Source organism: Dermochelys coriacea, chromosome 18, assembly GCF_009764565.3.
Source record: "Dermochelys coriacea isolate rDerCor1 chromosome 18, rDerCor1.pri.v4, whole genome shotgun sequence".
In the NCBI taxonomy this organism is placed as follows: domain Eukaryota; kingdom Metazoa; phylum Chordata; order Testudines; family Dermochelyidae; genus Dermochelys; species Dermochelys coriacea.
Window position 1 is genome coordinate 330,877 of NC_050085.1, and position 20,093 is coordinate 350,969.

Consider the following 20,093-nt stretch of genomic DNA (forward strand, 5'->3'; position numbering starts at 1 on the left):
CTAGCTAATATTTCAAATTAGTTTGTTATAATAAAGACTAAATTCTACCCACTATGCAGAAAGAACTGGGGGCATGAAAAGTCTGGAAGAGCATCTTGCAGAGGGTGAGGTGAGGACAGAGTTTGCTTCCTCTCTGGAATGTATTTCACTGTCATTTAAAAAAGTTCATTAGAACATTTTGGTTTTGGTTCCACAAAACTATCCTTGTTACAAAATTTAGATTAATTTAATATGGTGTCCCCTTTACACCACATCTTTGCTCATATAAATTACAATAACTGTCAACATTTAATCTGTTATTACAGGTCTGTCATATTTGGAGCATTTCCCACAAAACTCCTCTATCATCCAAACTCACTGCCACAAAAAGCACACTCACTCTCTCCATGAAACAACCCCCTTGCTGGCCAAATAATTTGTTGCAAATAAGTTATGGAATAATTTTAGCCTTCACTCTTAGTAAATCATTCACAAACCATGCTTATTTTTGGTGAAAGTATGTTGTTATGTAATTTCAGTCTTTGGGCTGTTTACAAACTGTTTTGACTATTTGCTCTTCATAGTATGTGACTGGCCATTCAAGTCACATGATTTTTTTCTCTGCTCCCTGACTAAATGCAAAATTTTTTGAAATAGAAAAATGAATAAAAAAATGTTAACTGGATGGCTATGGATGTATTCAGTGCACAACCCAATGGAACTTAGACCTTAATATTAATAAATAATAATTAAGGCTGTCAAGTGATTAAAAAATGAATCGTGATTAATCATGTGATTAAAAAATTAATCATGATTAATCACATGATTAATCGTGCTGTAAAATAATAACAGAATACCATTTATTTAAATATTTGTGGATGTCTGCTACATTTTCAAATACATTGATTTCAATTACAATACAGAATACAAAGTGTACAGTGCTCACTTTATATTTATTTTTATTACAAATATTTGCACTGTAAAAAACAAAAGAAATAGTATTTTTCAATTCACCTAATACAAATACTGTAGTGCAATCTTTTTATCATAAAAGTTGAACTTACAAATATAGAATTATGTATCAAAAAACCCTGAATTCAAAAATGAAACAATATAAAACTTTAGAGCCTACAAGTCCAATTAGTCCTACTTCTTGGTCAGCCAATCGCTCAGACAAACAAGTTTGTTTACATTTGCAGAAGATAATGCTGCCTGCTTCTTATTTACAATGTCACCTGAAAGTGAGAACAGGCGTTTGCATGGCACTGTTGTAGCTGGTGTTGCAAGATGTTTACATGCCAGATGTGCTAAAGATTCATATGTCGCTTGATGCTTCAAGCACCATTGCAAAGGACATGCGTCCATGCTGATGACGGGTTCTGTGAGGTAACGATCCAAAGCAGTGCATGTTCATTTTCATCATCTGAGTCAGATGCTACCAATAGAAGGTTGATTTTCTTTTTTGGTGGTTTGGGTGCTGTAGTTTCCGTATCAGAGTATTGCTCTTTTAAGACATCTGAAAGCACGCTCCACACCTCATCCCTCTCAGATTTTGGAAGGCACTTCACATTCTTAAATCTTGGGTCAAGTGCTTTAGCTATCTTTAGAAATTTCACTTTGGTATCTTCTTTGCATTTTGTCAAATTTGTAGTGAAAGTGTTCTTAAAGCAAACATGTGCTGGGTCATCATCCGATACGGCTATAACATGAAATATATGGCAGAATGCAGGTAAAACAAAGCAAGAGACATATAATTCTCCCCCAAAGAGTTCAGCCACAAATTTAATTAATGCATTATTTTTTTAACCAGTGTCATCAGCATGGAAGCATGTCCTCTGGAATGATGGCCAAAGCATGAAGAGTTCATATGAATCCTTAGTGCATCTGGCACGTAAATATCTTGCAATGCCAACTACAACAGTGCCATGTGAACGCCTGTTCTCACTTTCAGGTGACACTGTAAATAAGAAATATGGCAGCATTATCTCCCATAAATGTAAACAAACTTGTTTCTCTTAAAGAAAAGGAGTACTTGTGGCACCTTAGAGACTAACAAATTTATTAGAGCATAAGCTTTCGTGAGCTACAGCTCACTTCATCGGATGCATTTGGTGGAAAAAACAGAGGAGAGATTTATATACACACACACAGAGAACATGAAACAATGGGTTTATCATACACACTGTAAGGACAGTGATCACTTAAGATAAGCCATCACCAGCAGCAGGGGGGGAAAGGAGGAAAACCTTTCATGGTGACAAGCAAGGTAGGCTAATTCCAGCAGTTAACAAGAATATCAGAGGAACAGTGGGGGGTGGGGTGGGAGGGAGAAATACCATGGGGAAATAGTTTTACTTTGTGTAATGACTCATCCATTCCCAGTCTCTATTCAAGCCTAAGTTAATTGTATCCAGTTTGCAAATTAATTCCAATTCAGCAGTCTCTCGTTGGAGTCTGTTTTTGAAGCTTTTTTGTTGAAGTATAGCCACTCTTAGGTCTGTGATCGAGTGACCAGAGAGATTGAAGTGTTCTCCAACTGGTTTTTGAATGTTATAATTCTTGACGTCTGATTTGTGTCCATTCATTCTTTTGCGTAGAGACTGTCCAGTTTGGCCAATGTACATGGCAGAGGGGCATTGCTGGCACATGATGGCATATATCACATTGGTAGATGCGCAGGTGAACGAGCCTCTGATTGTGTGGCTGATGTGATTAGGCCCTATGATGGTATCCCCTGAATAGATATGTGGACAGAGTTGGCAACGGGCTTTGTTGCAAGGATAGGTTCCTGGGTTAGTGGTTCAGTTGTGTGGTGTGTGGTTGCTGGTGAGTATTTGCTTCAGATTGGGGGGCTGTCTGTAAGCAAGGACTGGTCTGTCTCCCAAGATCTGTGAGAGTGATGGGTCGTCCTTCAGGATAGGTTGTAGATCCTTGATGATGCGTTGGAGAGGTTTTAGTTGGGGGCTGAAGGTGATGGCTAGTGGCGTTCTGTTGTTTTCTTTGTTGGGCCTGTCCTGTAGTAGGTGACTTCTGGGTACTCTTCTGGCTCTGTCAATCTGTTTCTTCACTTCAGCAGGTGGGTATTGTAGTTGTAGGAATGCATGATAGAGATCTTGTAGGTGTAGATCCTTCCTGCCAACACTACAAAAAGAAGGATTCTGGGTGGACTCCTCCTGAAGGTCGAAACAGCAGCCTGGATTTCTACATAGACTGCTTCCGCTGACGTGCACGAGCTGAAATTGTGGAAAAGCAGCATCGCTTACCCCATAACCTCAGCCATGCAGAACACAGTGCCATCCACAGCCTCAGAAACAACTCTGACATCATAATCAAAAAGGCTGACAAAGGAGGTGCTGTCGTCATCATGAATAGGTCGGAGTATGGACAAGAGGCTACTAGGCAGCTCTCCAACACCACTTTCTACAAGCCATTACCCTCTGATCCCACTGAGAGTTACCAAAAGAAACTACAGCATTTGCTCAAGAAACTCCGTGAAAAAGCACAAGAACAAATCCGCACAGACACACCCCTGGAGCCCCGACCTGGGGTATTCTATCTGCTACCCAAGATCCATAAACCTGGAAATCCTGGACGCCCCATCATCTCAGGCATTGGCACCCTGACAGCAGGATTGTCTGGCTATGTAGACTCCCTCCTCAGGCCCTTCGTTACCAGCACTCCCAGCTATCTTCGAGACACCACTGACTTTCTGAGGAAACTACAGTCCATTGGTGATCTTCCTAAAAACACCATCCTAGCCACTATGGATGTAGAAGCTCTCTACACCAACATTCCACACAAAGATGGACTACAAGCCATCAGGAACAGTATCCCCGATACAGTCACGGCTAACCTGGTGGCTGAACTTTGTCCTGACCCATAACTATTTCACATTTGGTGACAATGTATACCTTCAAATCAGCGGCACTGCGATGGGTACCCGCATGGCCCCACAGTATGCCAACATTTTTATGGCTGACTTAGAACAACGCTTCCTCAGCTCTCGTCCCCTAATGCCCCTACTCTACTTGCGCTACATTGATGACATCTTCATCATCTGGACCCATGGAAAAGAAGCTCTTGAGGAATTCCACCATGATTTCAACAATTTCCATCCCACCATCAACCTCAGCCTGGACCAGTCCACACAAGAGATCCACTTCCTGGACACTACGGTGCTAATAAGCGATGGTCACATAAACACCACCCTATATCGGAAACCTACTGACCGCTATTCCTACCTACATGCCTCTAGCTTTCATCCAGATCATACCACTCGATCCATTGTCTACAGCCAAGTGGTACGATATAACCGCATTTGCTCCAACCCCTCAGACAGAGACAAACACCTACAAGATCTCTATCATGCATTCCTACAACTACAATACCCACCTGCTGAAGTGAAGAAACAGATTGACAGAGCCAGAAGAGTACCCAGAAGTCCCCTACTACAGGACAGGCCCAACAAAGAAAACAACAGAACGCCACTAGCCATCACCTTCAGCCCCCAACTAAAACCTCTCCAACGCATCATCAAGGATCTACAACCTATCCTGAAGGACGACCCATCACTCTCACAGATCTTGGGAGACAGACCAGTCCTTGCTTACAGACAGCCCCCCAATCTGAAGCAAATACTCACCAGCAACCACACACCACACAACTGAACCACTAACCCAGGAACCTATCCTTGCAACAAAGCCCGTTGCCAACTCTGTCCACATATCTATTCAGGGGATACCATCATAGGGCCTAATCACATCAGCCACACAATCAGAGGCTCGTTCACCTGCGCATCTACCAATGTGATATATGCCATCATGTGCCAGCAATGCCCCTCTGCCATGTACATTGGCCAAACTGGACAGTCTCTACGCAAAAGAATGAATGGACACAAATCAGACGTCAAGAATTATAACATTCAAAAACCAGTTGGAGAACACTTCAATCTCTCTGGTCACTCGATCACAGACCTAAGAGTGGCTATACTTCAACAAAAAAGCTTCAAAAACAGACTCCAACGAGAGACTGCTGAATTGGAATTAATTTGCAAACTGGATACAATTAACTTAGGCTTGAATAGAGACTGGGAATGGATGAGTCATTACACAAAGTAAAACTATTTCCCCATGTTTCAGAGTAGCAGCCGTGTTAGTCTGTATTCGCAAAAAGAAAAGGAGTACTTGTGGCACCTTAGAGACTAACAAATTTATTAGAGCATAAGCTTTCGTGAGCTACAGCATCCGATGAAGTGAGCTGTAGCTCACGAAAGCTTATGCTCTAATAAATTTGTTAGTCTCTAAGGTGCCACAAGTACTCCTTTTCTATTTCCCCATGGTATTTCTCCCTCCCACCCCACCCCCCCACTGTTCCTCTGATATTCTTGTTAACTGCTGGAATTAGCCTACCTTGCTTGTCACCATGAAAGGTTTTCCTCCTTTCCCCCCCTGCTGCTGGTGATGGCTTATCTTAAGTGATCACTCTCCTTACAGTGTGTATGATAAACCCATTGTTTCATGTTCTCTGTGTGTGTGTATATAAATCTCTCCTCTGGTTTTTCCACCAAATGCATCCGATGAAGTGAGCTGTAACTCACAAAAGCTTATGCTCTAATAAATTTGTTAGTCTCTAAGGTGCCACAAGTACTCCTTTTCTTTTTGCGAATACAGACTAACACGGTTGCTACTCTGAAACTTGTTTCTCTTAGTGATTGGCTGAACAAGAATTAGGATTGAGGGGACTTGTAGGCTCTAAAGTTTTACATTGTTTTGTTTTTGAGTGCAGTTATGTAACAAAAAAAATCTATATTTGTAAACTTCACTTTCATGATAAAGAGATTGCACTACAGTACTTGTCTGATGTGAATTGAAAAATACTATTTCTTTTATCATTTTTACAGTGCATATTTTTAATAAAAAATCATATAAAGTGAGCACTGTACACATTGTATTCTGTGTTCTAATTGAAATCAATGTATTTGAAAATGTAGAAAAACACCCCAAATATTTAATAAATTTCAACTGGTATTCTATTGTTTAACAGTGCGATTAATCACGATTAATTTTTTTAATTACAGTTAATTTTTTTGAGTTAATCGTGCGAGTTAACTGTGATTAATCAACAGCCCTAATAATAAATAATTATAATAATAATGATGATGATTAGGCAGTGTATGGCAAACAGCCAATACTCTTGTTCACACATGAATACTCCTTTTTGCACATGGTTAAGAATATTTATATGAACAGCTTTTCTGCTAACATTCATACAAGCAAAAAACTGTGTGTGTGTGATCACAGAGTGACTAATCAGAAGCACAACATGCTAAAATTTAGCAATGGTTTTGAATTCAAACGAATTATTTTGGCTTTACAATATTAAACCGGCTGTAAAAAAATAACAACAAACCAAGAAACATTCCCCCACCCCAAATATCCAGCAACATCCTCCTTCCCCAAACCATGCACTATCCTCCTCCCTGCTTACCATAGGCATTGGGGAATTCTCCAGGACCCGGGCCTGGATAAAATGGGCCTGGCCCTGGTGGCTGAACAGGATACTGCTGTGGAGGCCCAACATAAGGAGGGCCACTATGACGATACTGGAAGGGAAAAATTACAAGAAATTTACAAATAATTGTCATGTGATATGGCATTACATACAAAAGCTGTAATTAACCTGGTTTAAAAAAAATCCTAAAAATGAGATTATGAAACCCTTTTAAACACGGATTCAGAATGTTGCCTGCCAAAAAAAAAAAAAAAGACATAATGAAATGCATGCTGTGTCATTTGAGGTAATGCACGAAATCAGTGCTGAGGCAGACCATAGTCAACTTGATTTCATTCCCCTCATTTCTGTAATGCAGGACTCAAACAAAGACTAATGTTTAATAGTAATAGCATAGCTCTTAAATCAATTTAAGAGCTGTTACAGTACTAGATGTTTTTGAAGAATTTAGTTTTCCATCATCTCTTTCAGAGGAAGAAAATTATTATTGTAGAATTTTTTCATTTTAAAAATGAAAAGGATACAGTTTATGATTATCCACTCTCCATCCTCTGCCTCAATAGATAAATGTATACATTTAAAGAACAAAAAGGACAGGGGTTATGCTGCTAATTATATCAGCTTTTTCCTCCACCTTTCCTGCAGTCCCAAAAGATCACCTTCTTTTAATCCAGGAAAAATAACTGTAGCTCTTCCAAGTTCATATGCGCTTAGGCAATATATTACCTGTGGTATACAGTACTGGGGGCCCTGGGGCATTGGATACGGCATTGGCAGATGGTTAACCATCATGATGTGTTGGTTGGTTTGATACACTGCAGTTGGTGTTTGCGCACCAGGACGGATAGAAGGGCTGCTGTTCTGGATGGCAGCTCTAGAAGGCTGTATTTGAGGCCTCTGAAAAAACTAGAGGAGGGAAGCAAAAAACAAAAACAAGTCAAAAGAGTTTTTTTCCTGAAAAGAAAATGAATTTGCAATATCAAATAATAGTAGCGAAAACCATACTAAATTTAAAAAACCCCCACCAAACTCACTTTCAGAGGGTTGCCACCCATTCAGAAAACTGCAGGACAGTTTCCATTAGTTTTTTAACAATGGCCCTTTACACACAATCCTCAGTTTTACAAGGCACAAAGTGGAAAAGATAGACTAGGAGCAAACAGTTACGTTTTAAACTATAATGGTATAACTATTAATGTGTGTCTAGTGAACTATATGCACCAGCTTTCAGACTAAAGGTCAGAGGAAAGGATCATATGCAAAATGTACTTTATAGGGTGGGGTACATTGAAAAAAATACCAACTTTATATGTGATTTGATAAGGCAGTAAAAGATCAAGGAAACTGCATTGAAAAAATTCCAGAAAAGCTAAAATTCAGACTTTTATGGGGGTTGTAGGTCCCCCATACTTATCCTCTTTACCGTACTGAAAGTTTGAAGGGCCTACATGTCCTGCATTACTTTTTCAAAAAGGTGGCAACCCCTTTCTAAGTTGCACCAAGTTTTTCCAGCACACTTGCATAAAGTAACCCACCACACAAATGTAACCCACACAGACAGCCCCAGCAACCTGGTGATATGTGGCTCAGGTCTCAACTCTCTTTAAGACAAGCATCAGCATCCATGATGTGGAAGCATTCAGGGCACTACAGTCTTAATAATCTTGAAACTAAACAGGTAAGATATGCATTATACATTAATACATTCACAAATTTAATAATAAAATATGTGATAAAGAAACACTTATGCCATGCAGAACGAGTAGTTAAAATTACCTGGATGGGTCTGAATCCTCCCTTCAATAATGAAGCAAGAAAGCAACAGGAAACAGAAAGAAAGCCAATGGAACAACTTACAGATCAATATAAAGGGAGAGGATATAACATTAACCCTAATATAATAAGAAAAGGAGTACTTGTGGCACCTTAGAGACTAACAAATTTATTAGAGCATAAGCTTTCGTGAGCTACAGCTCACTTCATCGGATGCATTTCCACCAAATGCATCCGATGAAGTGAGCTGTAGCTCACGAAAGCTTATGCTCTAATAAATTTGTTAGTCTCTAAGGTGCCACAAGTACTCCTTTTCTTTTTGCGAATACAGACTAATACGGCTGCTACTCTGAAACCTAATATAATAGTTTCAATAATCTTTCTATCCTGTTTTCTATATAACAGGGCAGGAAAGATACTGAGTTAGTATCAAGAAATCTTTTCCTGTCAGAATCCCAAGCATGTTTCAAGCAGAAGTTTTCTAGAAAGTTAAAAAAATTAAAATTTGCAGCAAACAGAATACTGGAGAAAGACTTTATGTGCAGCTTGTTCTTAACTTCAAACATTTTTCTCTTCCTCTCTTAATTATATTGGTAGTCCAGAAATAGCACTATGCACAAAACAGAAATAAACCTATGCTGAAATCCTAGATTTGGTCTCCAACTCTATACCAAGGCTAGAAGAATAAGAGAGATGTGCTTCAAACTGCTAAGCAGAAAGTAAGGTAGTCATACATCACTCTACAGCGACCATTGCTGATTGATCAGGTGCATTAAAAGCAAGCAGTCAGCAAACTATACCATGAATACAGGGAAGAAGAGAGGCAGATAGTTATTAGGGAATGGAAGTCTGGGCTAAGGGAGGCTAGCCTGGCACTGGGAAAGGATGGGCCAATATATATGTTTCACTCTTAAGTTCACTGGAGAAGAGAGCAAGGCAGAAGGATCCTATGATGCACCTGTACTTGGAAACAGTGGCAGTGATAACAAAACAGGCACTTTGGTCATTCTTGAAGATTGTGAGACACCATGATAGTCCCTAAAAAGAAAAGGAGTACTTGTGGCACCTTAGAGACTAACAAGCTTTCGTGAGCTACAGCTCACTTCATCGGATGCATTTGGTGGAAAAAGTCCCCGTATTGAATGATTTCTCTCCACAAATGTCAACACTTACTCTCTTTCTCTGAGGACCAGATAAAATGAATATGAAGATGAAAGCAAAAAATGTATTACTAAGCCAGTTAACCTGGATGAAGAATTGTATCATCAGTCACATTGTACAATGTGTTTTGAATCAGAAGAAAGCTCAATTGTTGGGGCAAAAAACACAAACTCCCAAACTTCTGGGTTAGTGGAAACTAGATGGTTGTCTAGCCCTGGAGGACTAAGTGATCGCTATCTGATATAGGAGATGTGGTAAGTTCACGCTGATAGTGGCTGATTTCCAGTATCCAGAGACACCAGAAAGAGCGTGAAAACAATTCAGAGATTTGATATTCTTACTGACATAGCATCACAGATATAGGCTTGAAAAGGATCTTGCCAGGACTGCAATTCTAAATCTCATTTTTCTTCCATCATTGTGTTTTCGCCTTTTAGCCTATGCATTCTCTTGAGCTAGCAAAGATGAGCAAGAACAGGCTTGTATGTAGGATTCAAGGATGAAGGTTGTTTCTCTGTAGTTCTTCCTCTTACATTACATCTTGGCTGGCTTGCTGAGATGTAGTTACTTCTAGCCCACCAGTGAACCACAATGGAGCTCATTATACAGAATCAGTGTCCCTCTGTTTCTATATGTATTCAAGGTGGAAACAGATTGGATGGAGACTCAACTTTGGTCTGGTCTCTCATTATGTTGACTAGTCAAGAGTTTCTCCACTACCCAAATTAGTGTGACAGCTTGCCAGGCCAGTATCTACAGTCAATATCACGTGTTCACAGCTACCATAGAAAAAAAATCATTATTATTTTCAAATACAAAAAATAAAGAGTGTGGTCCTTCAACGTTGGAATTGAAGTATGTGAAACCTGCCTTTCTCCTCCAACAAGGTCACTCCCTTCTTAGGAGCAAACAAATAAACCTGCTAGGAAATATGCAATATAGGCCACCAAAATAGTGAAGAAATGTATGGAAATGGAAATTACTGATTTGTGTATGGCTTTTTACCATCAATCAGTGTGTCTAAAAGACCATCTGAAGCTGTCTGTAAAGTCACAGGAATTCAATTCTAAAACAATTCTACTTCTTGAGAAACAAACTGGCTCCTCTTTCTGCTGTCACAAGTAGAATGAAAGTGCACTTAGAACCAAAACATAGTGCCTTCCAAAACACATGGCATGCTTAGCAAGCTTGAGGCCTTACATGAAACTGTTACATAACTATCAAGCTTGAGGCCTTACATGAAACTGTTACATAACTATCCATCCTTGCAGCTCTGAGTTCAAAGTGAACCCACAGTGAGGAGATTGCTGGGTTTTAAAAAATAATACTGCATATGTCATAGCAAAAGTTGCTGACAGCCAGTTATGATTCTTGGGCGAAGGGGAGCAAAGGCAGAATGATTTAATTACTTCTAAAAAGACAGACACTGGGAAATCAACAAGTTACAATTCTGTCAACTAATGTGAGAGGAGAATACCACCCATTGTTTAGAGAATAGGTTGTCAACCGGGTGGTGCAGGAGAACCAAAACTTTTTCTTTTTTGGGGGGAGGGAGTGGAGGGATGTCAAATTTGAGTGAGAGGATTTGCAAACCCGAGCCTTGGGTTGCAATGCCATACTAACATGTGGGTCAATATTAGTGGAGCTCCCAAAGAAAGTGAGTCTTTAAGAGGGAGCAGGGAGAATATCCTTCTTGTTATTGTACAAGGGGGTACGGGAGAACCAAGTTAAAAAAAAAAAAAGTCAATCCAACGTGACAGAATTTACTTCATTATTTTTATTATTATTATTATTATTCTCTAGCAGAATTTACTTCATTATTTTTAGATACAGGAAACCCTTCCAAATGAAAAAAACTAAGGCCTTAATTCTAGAAAAAAGCAGAAATCCACCGAAGCATGAGCGTACATCTAATCTGTATATAGGTTCAGGCATTCAAAACAAGCCCTAGCTGCCAAAATATTTTATACCCTATCCTCTCTCCTTCCCCTCCCAAGTTAAGTTGCCAATATCTAAACCTACTCCTGGAGGGCGGTATTTTGCAACTCTGTTTTGCTAACAATTTAATGTCACGTTTATATGCAAACACACAAGGCTGACGTAATGCTAACAATGCCTTCCTTGACAAGAGCAAGGAAATTCAGAATTGAGGTTGAAACTGTCCACAGTTCATTCCCCTGTATACAAGTGTTACCTTGGAGCACATGAAGAAAAGGAGTACTTGTGGCACCTTAGTAACAAATTTATTTGAGCATAAGCTTTCGTGAGCTACAGCTCACTTCATCGGATGCATCCGATGAAGTGAGCTGTAGCTCATGAAAGCTTATGCTCAAATAAATTTGTTAGTCTCTAAGATGCCACAAGTACTCCTTTTCTTCTTGCGAATACAGACTAACAAGGCTGCTACTCTGAAACCTGTCTTGGAGCACATGCATTACAGAGTCAGGACCAGCATTTAGGGTAAGGAGGTCCATGATGTGGTTATTGTTAGAAATCCTCAACACCAGCAACCTATTCCTGACAACCTCTCCCACAAATCCCTCCCTCTCTTTAAGACTATGGGTTCGTCTTCACATACAGCATTGCAGCAGCACAGCTTCACTACTTTAGTGCTTTAATGAAGATGCTACTGCACCCAGAGAAGAGCTTCTCCTGTCAGTGTAGTTAATCCACCTCTCCAAGAGGTGGTAGCTACATTGACAAGAGAAACTCTCCCATTGACATAGCACTATCTACACTGGGGTTACGTCGGTATAACTATATCACTCAGGGGTGTGGATTTTTCAGACCCCTGAGCAACGTAGTTATACCGATATAAGTTTGTAGAGTAAACCTGGCCTAAGTACTGCAAGACCTAACAAAGTTCTAATCACTGTGAAATAAATGCAGCAAGGTATCTTACACAACACTAGAAAATTGCTGTCTAACATGACATGAAGCCCAGGCTGCTGAAGACCAGGTGCCTGGCTGGCGGGAAGAGCAGCAGGACCAGCAGAAGGTCAGTGCGGGCAGGCTGAAGCCCAGGGGGACCGAGCACAGAACCTGGCCTGGCTAGCAAGGGTAATGAGATGGGTCCCGCTGGCCTGATTGAAGACTGAGCCTAGGGAGGCCTGCTGAAACACCATCAGCTGCGGGTACTGAGATGGGCCATGACTTGGTGGTTGAAGAAGGCAGAGTCTCTGGGAGGAAGCCTAAGAGCTATAGCCCCATACCAAGGCCGTGATAAAAACTTGGGACTGTATACCCCGGAAAGGGGGATAGTGTATGCATCTTGGCCTAAGGGCTGAGTTGCTGAAGACCCACCAAGAGAACCATCAGACAGGGGATGCTCACGAGAGGCAGGTGCCACCCCGAAATAAGAACTAAAACTAAAAGCAGGCTCACACTCAACCAACCAAAGGGGGCTACCCATGCGAAGTGGGTGCTGCCTCGCTGAAAAGACTAATTGCAGGTATATTGGCCAGAGAAAAGGGGGCACTCATGAGAGATGGGTGCTGACCCCGTTACAAGGTCTCATCTAGTCCATCCCCAATTGATGCAGGATTGTTTTCTTCAGACTATTTCTAGTCCCATATGGTTTTCAGTGGATTTTCTACATTATGCTCTTTAGCCACTGGCCTAGCTGAATACTCCTTTGTCTATGTGTTGGCGTATTGCAATGCATGAGATAAACTCTATGCGTTCTAAATCATCAAGAACTCTGAAAGGAGAGGGAAAGAGCTTGCTTTGCCATATGCAAAAGACATGCTTCTAAACGAAACCATCATTTTCACTGAAAAGCCTGTGAAGCGTACCCCATACGACTGAAAAATAAAGGAAGTCTCTCTAGCAGGAGTACTGCAAACAAGCTACATTTATTTTAAACATAATAAACATTAGCCATTTGTCTACATATGTCCAGGTCAATTAAAGACTAGTAATTGTTACAGATCCATTAGCAGACATGGCTTTGCAAAAGGCTGAAAAAAGTAACAATGGAAGCACAAGGATAAAGCAACAAATTGTCAAGATTACAACCAAATCAGACTGGTACATTAAGGCTGTTTTCTTCTTTTAATTATGTCTCTCCACAGCCTTAGACAACTCCTTTGTTATTAATTTTGAGGTAGAAGAGAAAGAGAAGAATTGACTGGCAGGATAACATTTTCCCTGACCCTAAGAGAGGGAGAGGGAGTATCTGCACAGGAAAGATGGAAACACTTTCGAAGAATGCTGTTTTCTTAGTGGATGTGAGACGTGCACTTACCACCAGGTACAAGTCAGAGTGTGTCTCTGATCTTTAATCTGGCTTGGATCTTGGCTGAGATAATTGCACCTTCACCATCTCACTGAGATGAGCTGGGGAACTTGAGTTAAAACTCTCTCTGAATTTAAAGATCTGGGTACCAGAGACAGATATTTTGCAGTGGAGGGCCCTTGGCTCTGGAATTTACTTCCCTAACTGTCCTGCAAAAGCCTGAGTGCTGACCTAAAAGGAATGATGTAAGGCTCATTTCTTTTTCCAAGTTTTGCCTGAAGGTGATGGTATGTAGTTTATTAGTGGATGAAAGTCTTCCAGTATTAGCAGTGCTCATCAAATTCTGTACTTTATTTTTTATCTTTCATTAGCCAGAGTGTGTGGGATGGATGATTTTAAAAATTAAAAGAAATAATAAAAACATATAAAACAGGTTCTACTACACCATGGCACTAGTTTAAGCACTAGCACCATGGTTGTACCAGCCACGTTCCTTCACAGCCTCTCTGTCCTTTCAAATATCCACTAATGGAAAAAAAGCTAACTGCTCCCACAGTGGAACCATCAGCATGCGCTTTGGTTCCCCATCTCCATTGAACCTTGCTCCACGTGTGGAGATCACACTCCCATACTATCTCTATCTTCAAGGATGGGGTGGGAAAAGAGAACATTCCCCCATGGCTCCATACAGAGAGGTGGGGAGTGAAGAACACCTCCCTCCACCCTCCTGCTTCCCTTCCTGGCTCCATGTATGTACCGTTCCCCACATTCATACACATCCTCCACCCCAGGAAATACATTTGCTGATAAGAGAGAGAGGAGCAATTCATTAGCTTTTCAACAAAACCATGGCAGCTATTTTCATTTGACTTTGGTTGTTGTTTACTTGAAAAACATTAAAACTGGGCTTTCAGAGGTTATGAAATCACAAGAGCTTCAATTTTGTTTTTTATAGCATCAACAGGTTTCAAATAATTATAACTGACATGTTCATAATATATTTTAAATAAATTCTTTATAAAGTTGCCAGTCACTTTGAGAACGTAAGTCATGCTCATCAGAGCATATTAATGATACAATAATTACAGGAAATAGCACTAAAGAATACTCTGTATTATATGTGTTCATTCACAGTGATATAGAATCAATGCATAAGACTTAACCATGATATAATGTGCATATTACACAGAAAATTTAAATTTAGGATAAAAACCTGTTCTTCCTGATACTGTGTTAGAAGACAAAAATTCTTTTTTTCCAAATATCAATTATAGCAAAAGTTGGTACCCAATATAGTAAATTTCAGTATTTGGTAAATGTTTTGCATAAAAAAAATTCTGGTTCTGGGTTCTCAAAGTAACAACTGCATAACATTTTAATTAACCCATGAGAGAAAAGACTTTGCAACATAGTGATTTGTAACTTTTTTCAGTTCACATGGGAATAATAATTTAAGTTAGCCCCAAGATTCCTAACATGATGGCACAACATTCTCAAAAAGAAAAGGAGTACTTGTGGCACCTTAGAGACTAACAAATTTATTTGAGCATAAGCTTTCGTGAGCTACAGCTCACTTCATCGGATCCATTTACTGTAGCTCACGAAAGCTTATGCTCAAATAAATTTGTTAGTCTCTAAGGTGCCACAAGTACTCCTTTTCTTTTTGCGAATACAGATTAACATGGCTGCTACTCTGAAACAACATTCTCAGTGTCAGTTTTCAGGTTTAGTATCAGATTCCCTCCATAATCACCCTTTGGCACTGGCATAATATAAATCAGAGGTTCTCCAATAGCGGTCCAGGGCCTTCTGGGGGGCCTTTCTGGGAGCCACCAAAATAAAACAGAGAGGGGACAGTGTTAGACTGGCTGGGGCCCAAGGCAGAAAGCTGAAGCCCGGGCCCCACCACCCAGGGCTGAAGCCAAAGCCCAAGCAACTTAGCTTCACGGGGCCCCCTGTGGCATGGGGCTCTGGGCAACTGCCCTGCTGGCTAACCCCTAATGCCAGCCCTGGCTTTTAATCTACTGGATGTGCAGAAAAACGGTTGTTGCGCCACATGTGGGCCATGGAATTTTTATAGCATGTGGAAGGGTGAGGGGGGGAAAGGCCTCAGAAAGTAAAAGGTTGAGAACTCCTTATATAAACTACTCCGGGGACTACACAGGCATAGAATCAGTCTCAGGATTAGCCTGTGATACACCAATCCCATTCTTCCCCCTCACATACACAGAACTGTGTCCAGAGGATACTGGGAACAGGTAAGAATCTAGGTCTTAGTGTGCTTCTAATAAATTCTTGTTTCTGAGAGAGAGAATTCTATTTATACAACAACTGAGTCAAGAACCTGGATGCAACAAAGTTAAGATATGTATTGGTTTTGTAAGCGTACTAAAATCTTGGACATTCCCAGGTTGAAACCCAGTTATAGGGTCACAGCTGGGTCCAATGGATAAAACCATTTTAATCATATTGTAATAGGATTCCTAACTCGATTATAATTGTAACGCAACCAAACACTTTTTATGCTGTACTGGTATTATACACCGCTAACTGTTAAAGATCTGCAAATCTCTAGATCCAAATTCTTCATATAGCAGGAACACCTGGTTCACACTAATTTTAGGAGAGAATTTTAGCAAGACACACTAAACACAAATTTTGTCTTTTAGTAAATAATCTAGAAAAGAACTCATGAATATTTCTCATCTTTGAACTGTTACTAGTTTTCCTTTAACTCCTTTTATAACCACAGAACTTCAGAGAAGTTCAGAGAAGGTTAAGAAAAGGAAATGGTAGGTCTCCCAGCAAGTTACAAATTCTGTCATGGTGCTTATTAGTATACAGTAAAGGGCAGGTGCAAATACATTCACCTTTAATGGTTCTTCCCTCACCATAAGCCTATCCATTAAAATCCATAGCAACAAGTGAGCTTAAAACTATGCATAAACAGTAACAAATGATAATTTCTTCCTCACATGTGGTTTCTGTGTGTAAGTGAATGAGTAGATGCATTAAGTGTCATTATTCTTTAAACTCTTCTTTTCTGCCCTGTTCTAGAAAGCATGTCTTCCTCATGGAGAAAAGGAGTACTTGTGGCACCTTAGAGACTAACAAATTTATTAGAGCATAAGCTTTCGTGAGCTACAGCTCACTTCATCGGATGCATTTGGTGGAAAAAACAGAGGAGAGATTTATATAAATCTACTCTACTCTGAAACCTGTCTTCCTCATGTGACTGTATATACTGGGAACAACAAAGGTATCTATAATAGTTTTCTCACAGTACCCACAAAGAAATTGGCAACTAATATGACTTGTTAAAAGCCATTAGAATTTAAAGGCTGATATTTTCAAAGGAATCTGTGTGTACTGGATATCCTACTCTCCTTTGAAGCCATCTGAAGTTTCGAGTAAGTTTCAGAGATTCCCCCAAATGCAAGAAAATCTGAAAGATACCTGGAAATAGTCTTCCTACCTTTTTTTTTTTTTTTTTTTAAGATAAGCAAATGTTTTTAATGGGATTGTTAATAGTAAGTGCAGTGAAATTAATTAGGAGGCAAAGCATAATGGGATATTATGGTTGCTTGTTAGCTAAGGTTATAGCACGTGCTAATGTTTGGAAAGGATATGGCTCACAAAGCAAGCTTGCATTTTTAAAGTTAGTAGGTGGATAAACTCCAATCTCCCCCTTCTCTCAACAGATTAGTTTAGGGTGATAACGAACGGGCAAGGGTACTGTACCTGGTGATGGGCAGGTCGAGGCCCCGCTGCAAACTGAGGAAAGGCGGGAGAAACAAACACAAAAGGAAAGGCACAAAGAGTCAGAAAGACCACAACAAAAAACGAAATGTCATACTACATGCAAAATAAACCCACAAGAAAAACCACAAAAAGTCAAAGCTTTGCTGAAGGACAGTGACAGACAGGTACTACAATATAACAGGTTAACACCACTCCAGTGATAGTGGGCTGCCCAAGAGCTGGAAGAGCAACGACCAAAGTTGCTAGTCATCTTAAAGGCATTCTACTATATGAATATAGAAATTCTTAATACAGTCCAGAGAAAAAGGTTAAATATTAAGTGTTTAAGACAAGTGGATATCCTTAAAGTGGTTTGACTGACTCAAGTTTTTGGAGAGTGGAGGGGACACCTCTGCTTACAACACTGCAATAGGTAATAACAGCCAGGTAAGCCTTTCTAGTGTCCTGCACACTACAGGGAATGCATGAAAATCTCTGCAAGGCAAACAAGACTAAAACAATAATTTGCACATATATAGTGCATTTCATCTACAAAGTATTTACAGACATGTGGTGCTAAGTATTGTTATCCCAATTTTACAAATGAGGGAACTGAAGCAAATAGGTTAACCCATGATTTGTCCAGGAAAACAGAGTTTGCCAATGGACAGAACTTAGGAGTTCCTGTTTCCCAGTTCTGGGCACATATCATTAAATCACTTCCCACCCCCTCACATTATAATGGGGGAATGGATTCAGCGTTTAACACACGCAATGAACATTTTGAACATTCTCTGGTAATTCGCTAAGTGTTAAAATGGAAATAAAAATGAATGCAAGGCATGGAAAATATAAATAAAAATGAAAGGGTATCTCTTAGAAGAATTCAAGTTAAGCATTTAAGCCCTTAATTCTCAGTTTGTTAACTGAACTCCAGTCTTTCCTGGAATGATATCTGGTAATCTATTAATAACAGCTCAAATAATTAAACAGAGTACATTAAATTAGATCCCACATTGACTTTTTATGCACAGCAGCAAAACACTGTGTGTGCACTTCTCCCTCTTGTTAGCTGTGCCTGCCAGTAATGTAAGACACATAGGGAGGCAAGCAAAGCAGTACAGCTCTGCTAATTCATGGTACTTGAGCAGAGACTGATTTAATACATATTACTTTCTTTTCATGTGCTACCATATGTTCTAAAATGGGAATTTAATAAAGAAAAATAAGGGCAGAAAAGTACACCTATCAGTGAAGTTTGTACATTTCATATACAAACTACAGGGATAGTTAAACTATTCTAAATAGGTGACAAAGGCTGGTTTCAAGTTACTGAGTTTTTATTTCTCCCAAATAGAAAGTAACAAACAGATAAACAAATAAATAAAAATAAGTAAATGGGGTAAGGCTGGATTACAGCCCCATTTCACTGCTTCTTAATGTTCCTAACACCACCAAATATGACAGAAGCAAAACAAGCATTCACCACTGATCGAATTGATTTTCCTTTCCCCTTTAGAAACATTTTTAAAAATTGCCTATATTTAATAATTCCAAGCAGCAGTCTATAAATACTATAGTTTATTCTACAGTGTTCATATATTTCTCCTACCTTCATCTATTCATTACAGTTGGACGCAGAATAATCAAAATCTTCAGGAAGAAGAAATGCACACAGTCTATTTCTACCATAAGAGTGTATAAAGTATAATTTACAGTACCAATTTACAAATCATATACAACTTTATTTCTTTTCCACCCTAAACTGTCCCGTGTGACATTTCCACTAAACCTCAGATTTTAAAACACATGAAAATGTCAATTTATTAGACTAAAAAATTAAAGTTTCAGCTTTAATAGTTTTGGCAATTTGTCATGTGATATACTAAAGAGACATTTGGTACACACAGCTTCTAACCCCTTTCTGAAACCTTTAGGTATATTGGAGGGTGGTGGCTTTATTGACCCTTCACTTGCAGTAGTAAACGGAGACTATGATGATTCTAAGGAGATGATGCACAGATTACAATTCATGTCAGATTTTTCACTGGAAGAATCCCAAAAGCAGAGTATGGGTTTCGTTTCTTCTGTCTCACAGCTGAGAAAACAGGATAGCACTTCCCCTGACAAGGACAAGGCACCAACATAAATATTTCCTGATGGACTACAGGCTCTATTTTATCTGCCAATGAAAGCAGAAAAAGCAATTTGCTTCAAAAACCCTACAAAGAGAGTTGTGGGGTGCAAAAACCAGTGTTGATTAATCTGAGAGCAGAAGTACCTGTTTTATCACTGTTCCATGGAAAATTCTAACTTTTAATTGGCTCTGAAATAAGAGTTGTAAAGTTACATTTTAAGAATACTTAAGCCAAAATATATTCCATTAATAAAAAGTAATACATGTTATAAGAAAAAATTAAAATAAAACCTCAAAGTTAGTGGAAAAGTATCCTAGTCTATTTTGCACTGGTCACCATTGGCTATTGATTTTCATAATTCTTCTTGACAATATTCTTTACTTCTATTGGTAGCTGTAAGCAACAGAACAAACTGTAGTCACTGCTGGCTCAGAGTAAAAATACTTCGTTTTTTATTTAGATGGTGAAGGTAGTAGATACAGAGGAAAACAGCCTCCTGTGAAACCCAGATCCAATATTTCTGCCACTCACGTCCTTATTGGTCTCACTCACAA

General features: G+C 39.5%; 1 protein-coding gene across 40 annotated transcripts in view; it reads right to left on the reverse strand.

Annotated features, from left to right (window-relative positions):
- The window catches only part of EIF4G3 (eukaryotic translation initiation factor 4 gamma 3), a 455,276-nt gene that overhangs the window by 210,319 nt on the left and 224,864 nt on the right, over positions 1-20,093 (reverse strand). For 18 of the 40 annotated variants that reach the window (XR_006276414.1, XM_043500137.1, XM_043500157.1 and 15 more), the window contains 5 exons: positions 19,683-19,727; positions 17,402-17,434; positions 8,266-8,286; positions 7,216-7,395; positions 6,466-6,580 (listed from right to left, as the gene is read on the reverse strand). Coding sequence is in view for 39 of the 40 variants with exons in the window: in XM_043500137.1 (XP_043356072.1) it covers positions 6,466-6,580; positions 7,216-7,395; positions 8,266-8,286; positions 17,402-17,434; positions 19,683-19,727 (394 nt within the window). In the remaining variant the exon portion in view is untranslated. The remainder of the gene's footprint in view (positions 1-6,465; positions 6,581-7,215; positions 7,396-8,265; positions 8,287-17,401; positions 17,435-19,682; positions 19,728-20,093) is intronic. The other 22 variants (XM_043500159.1, XM_043500144.1, XM_043500151.1 and 19 more) reach the window with 5 other exon arrangements.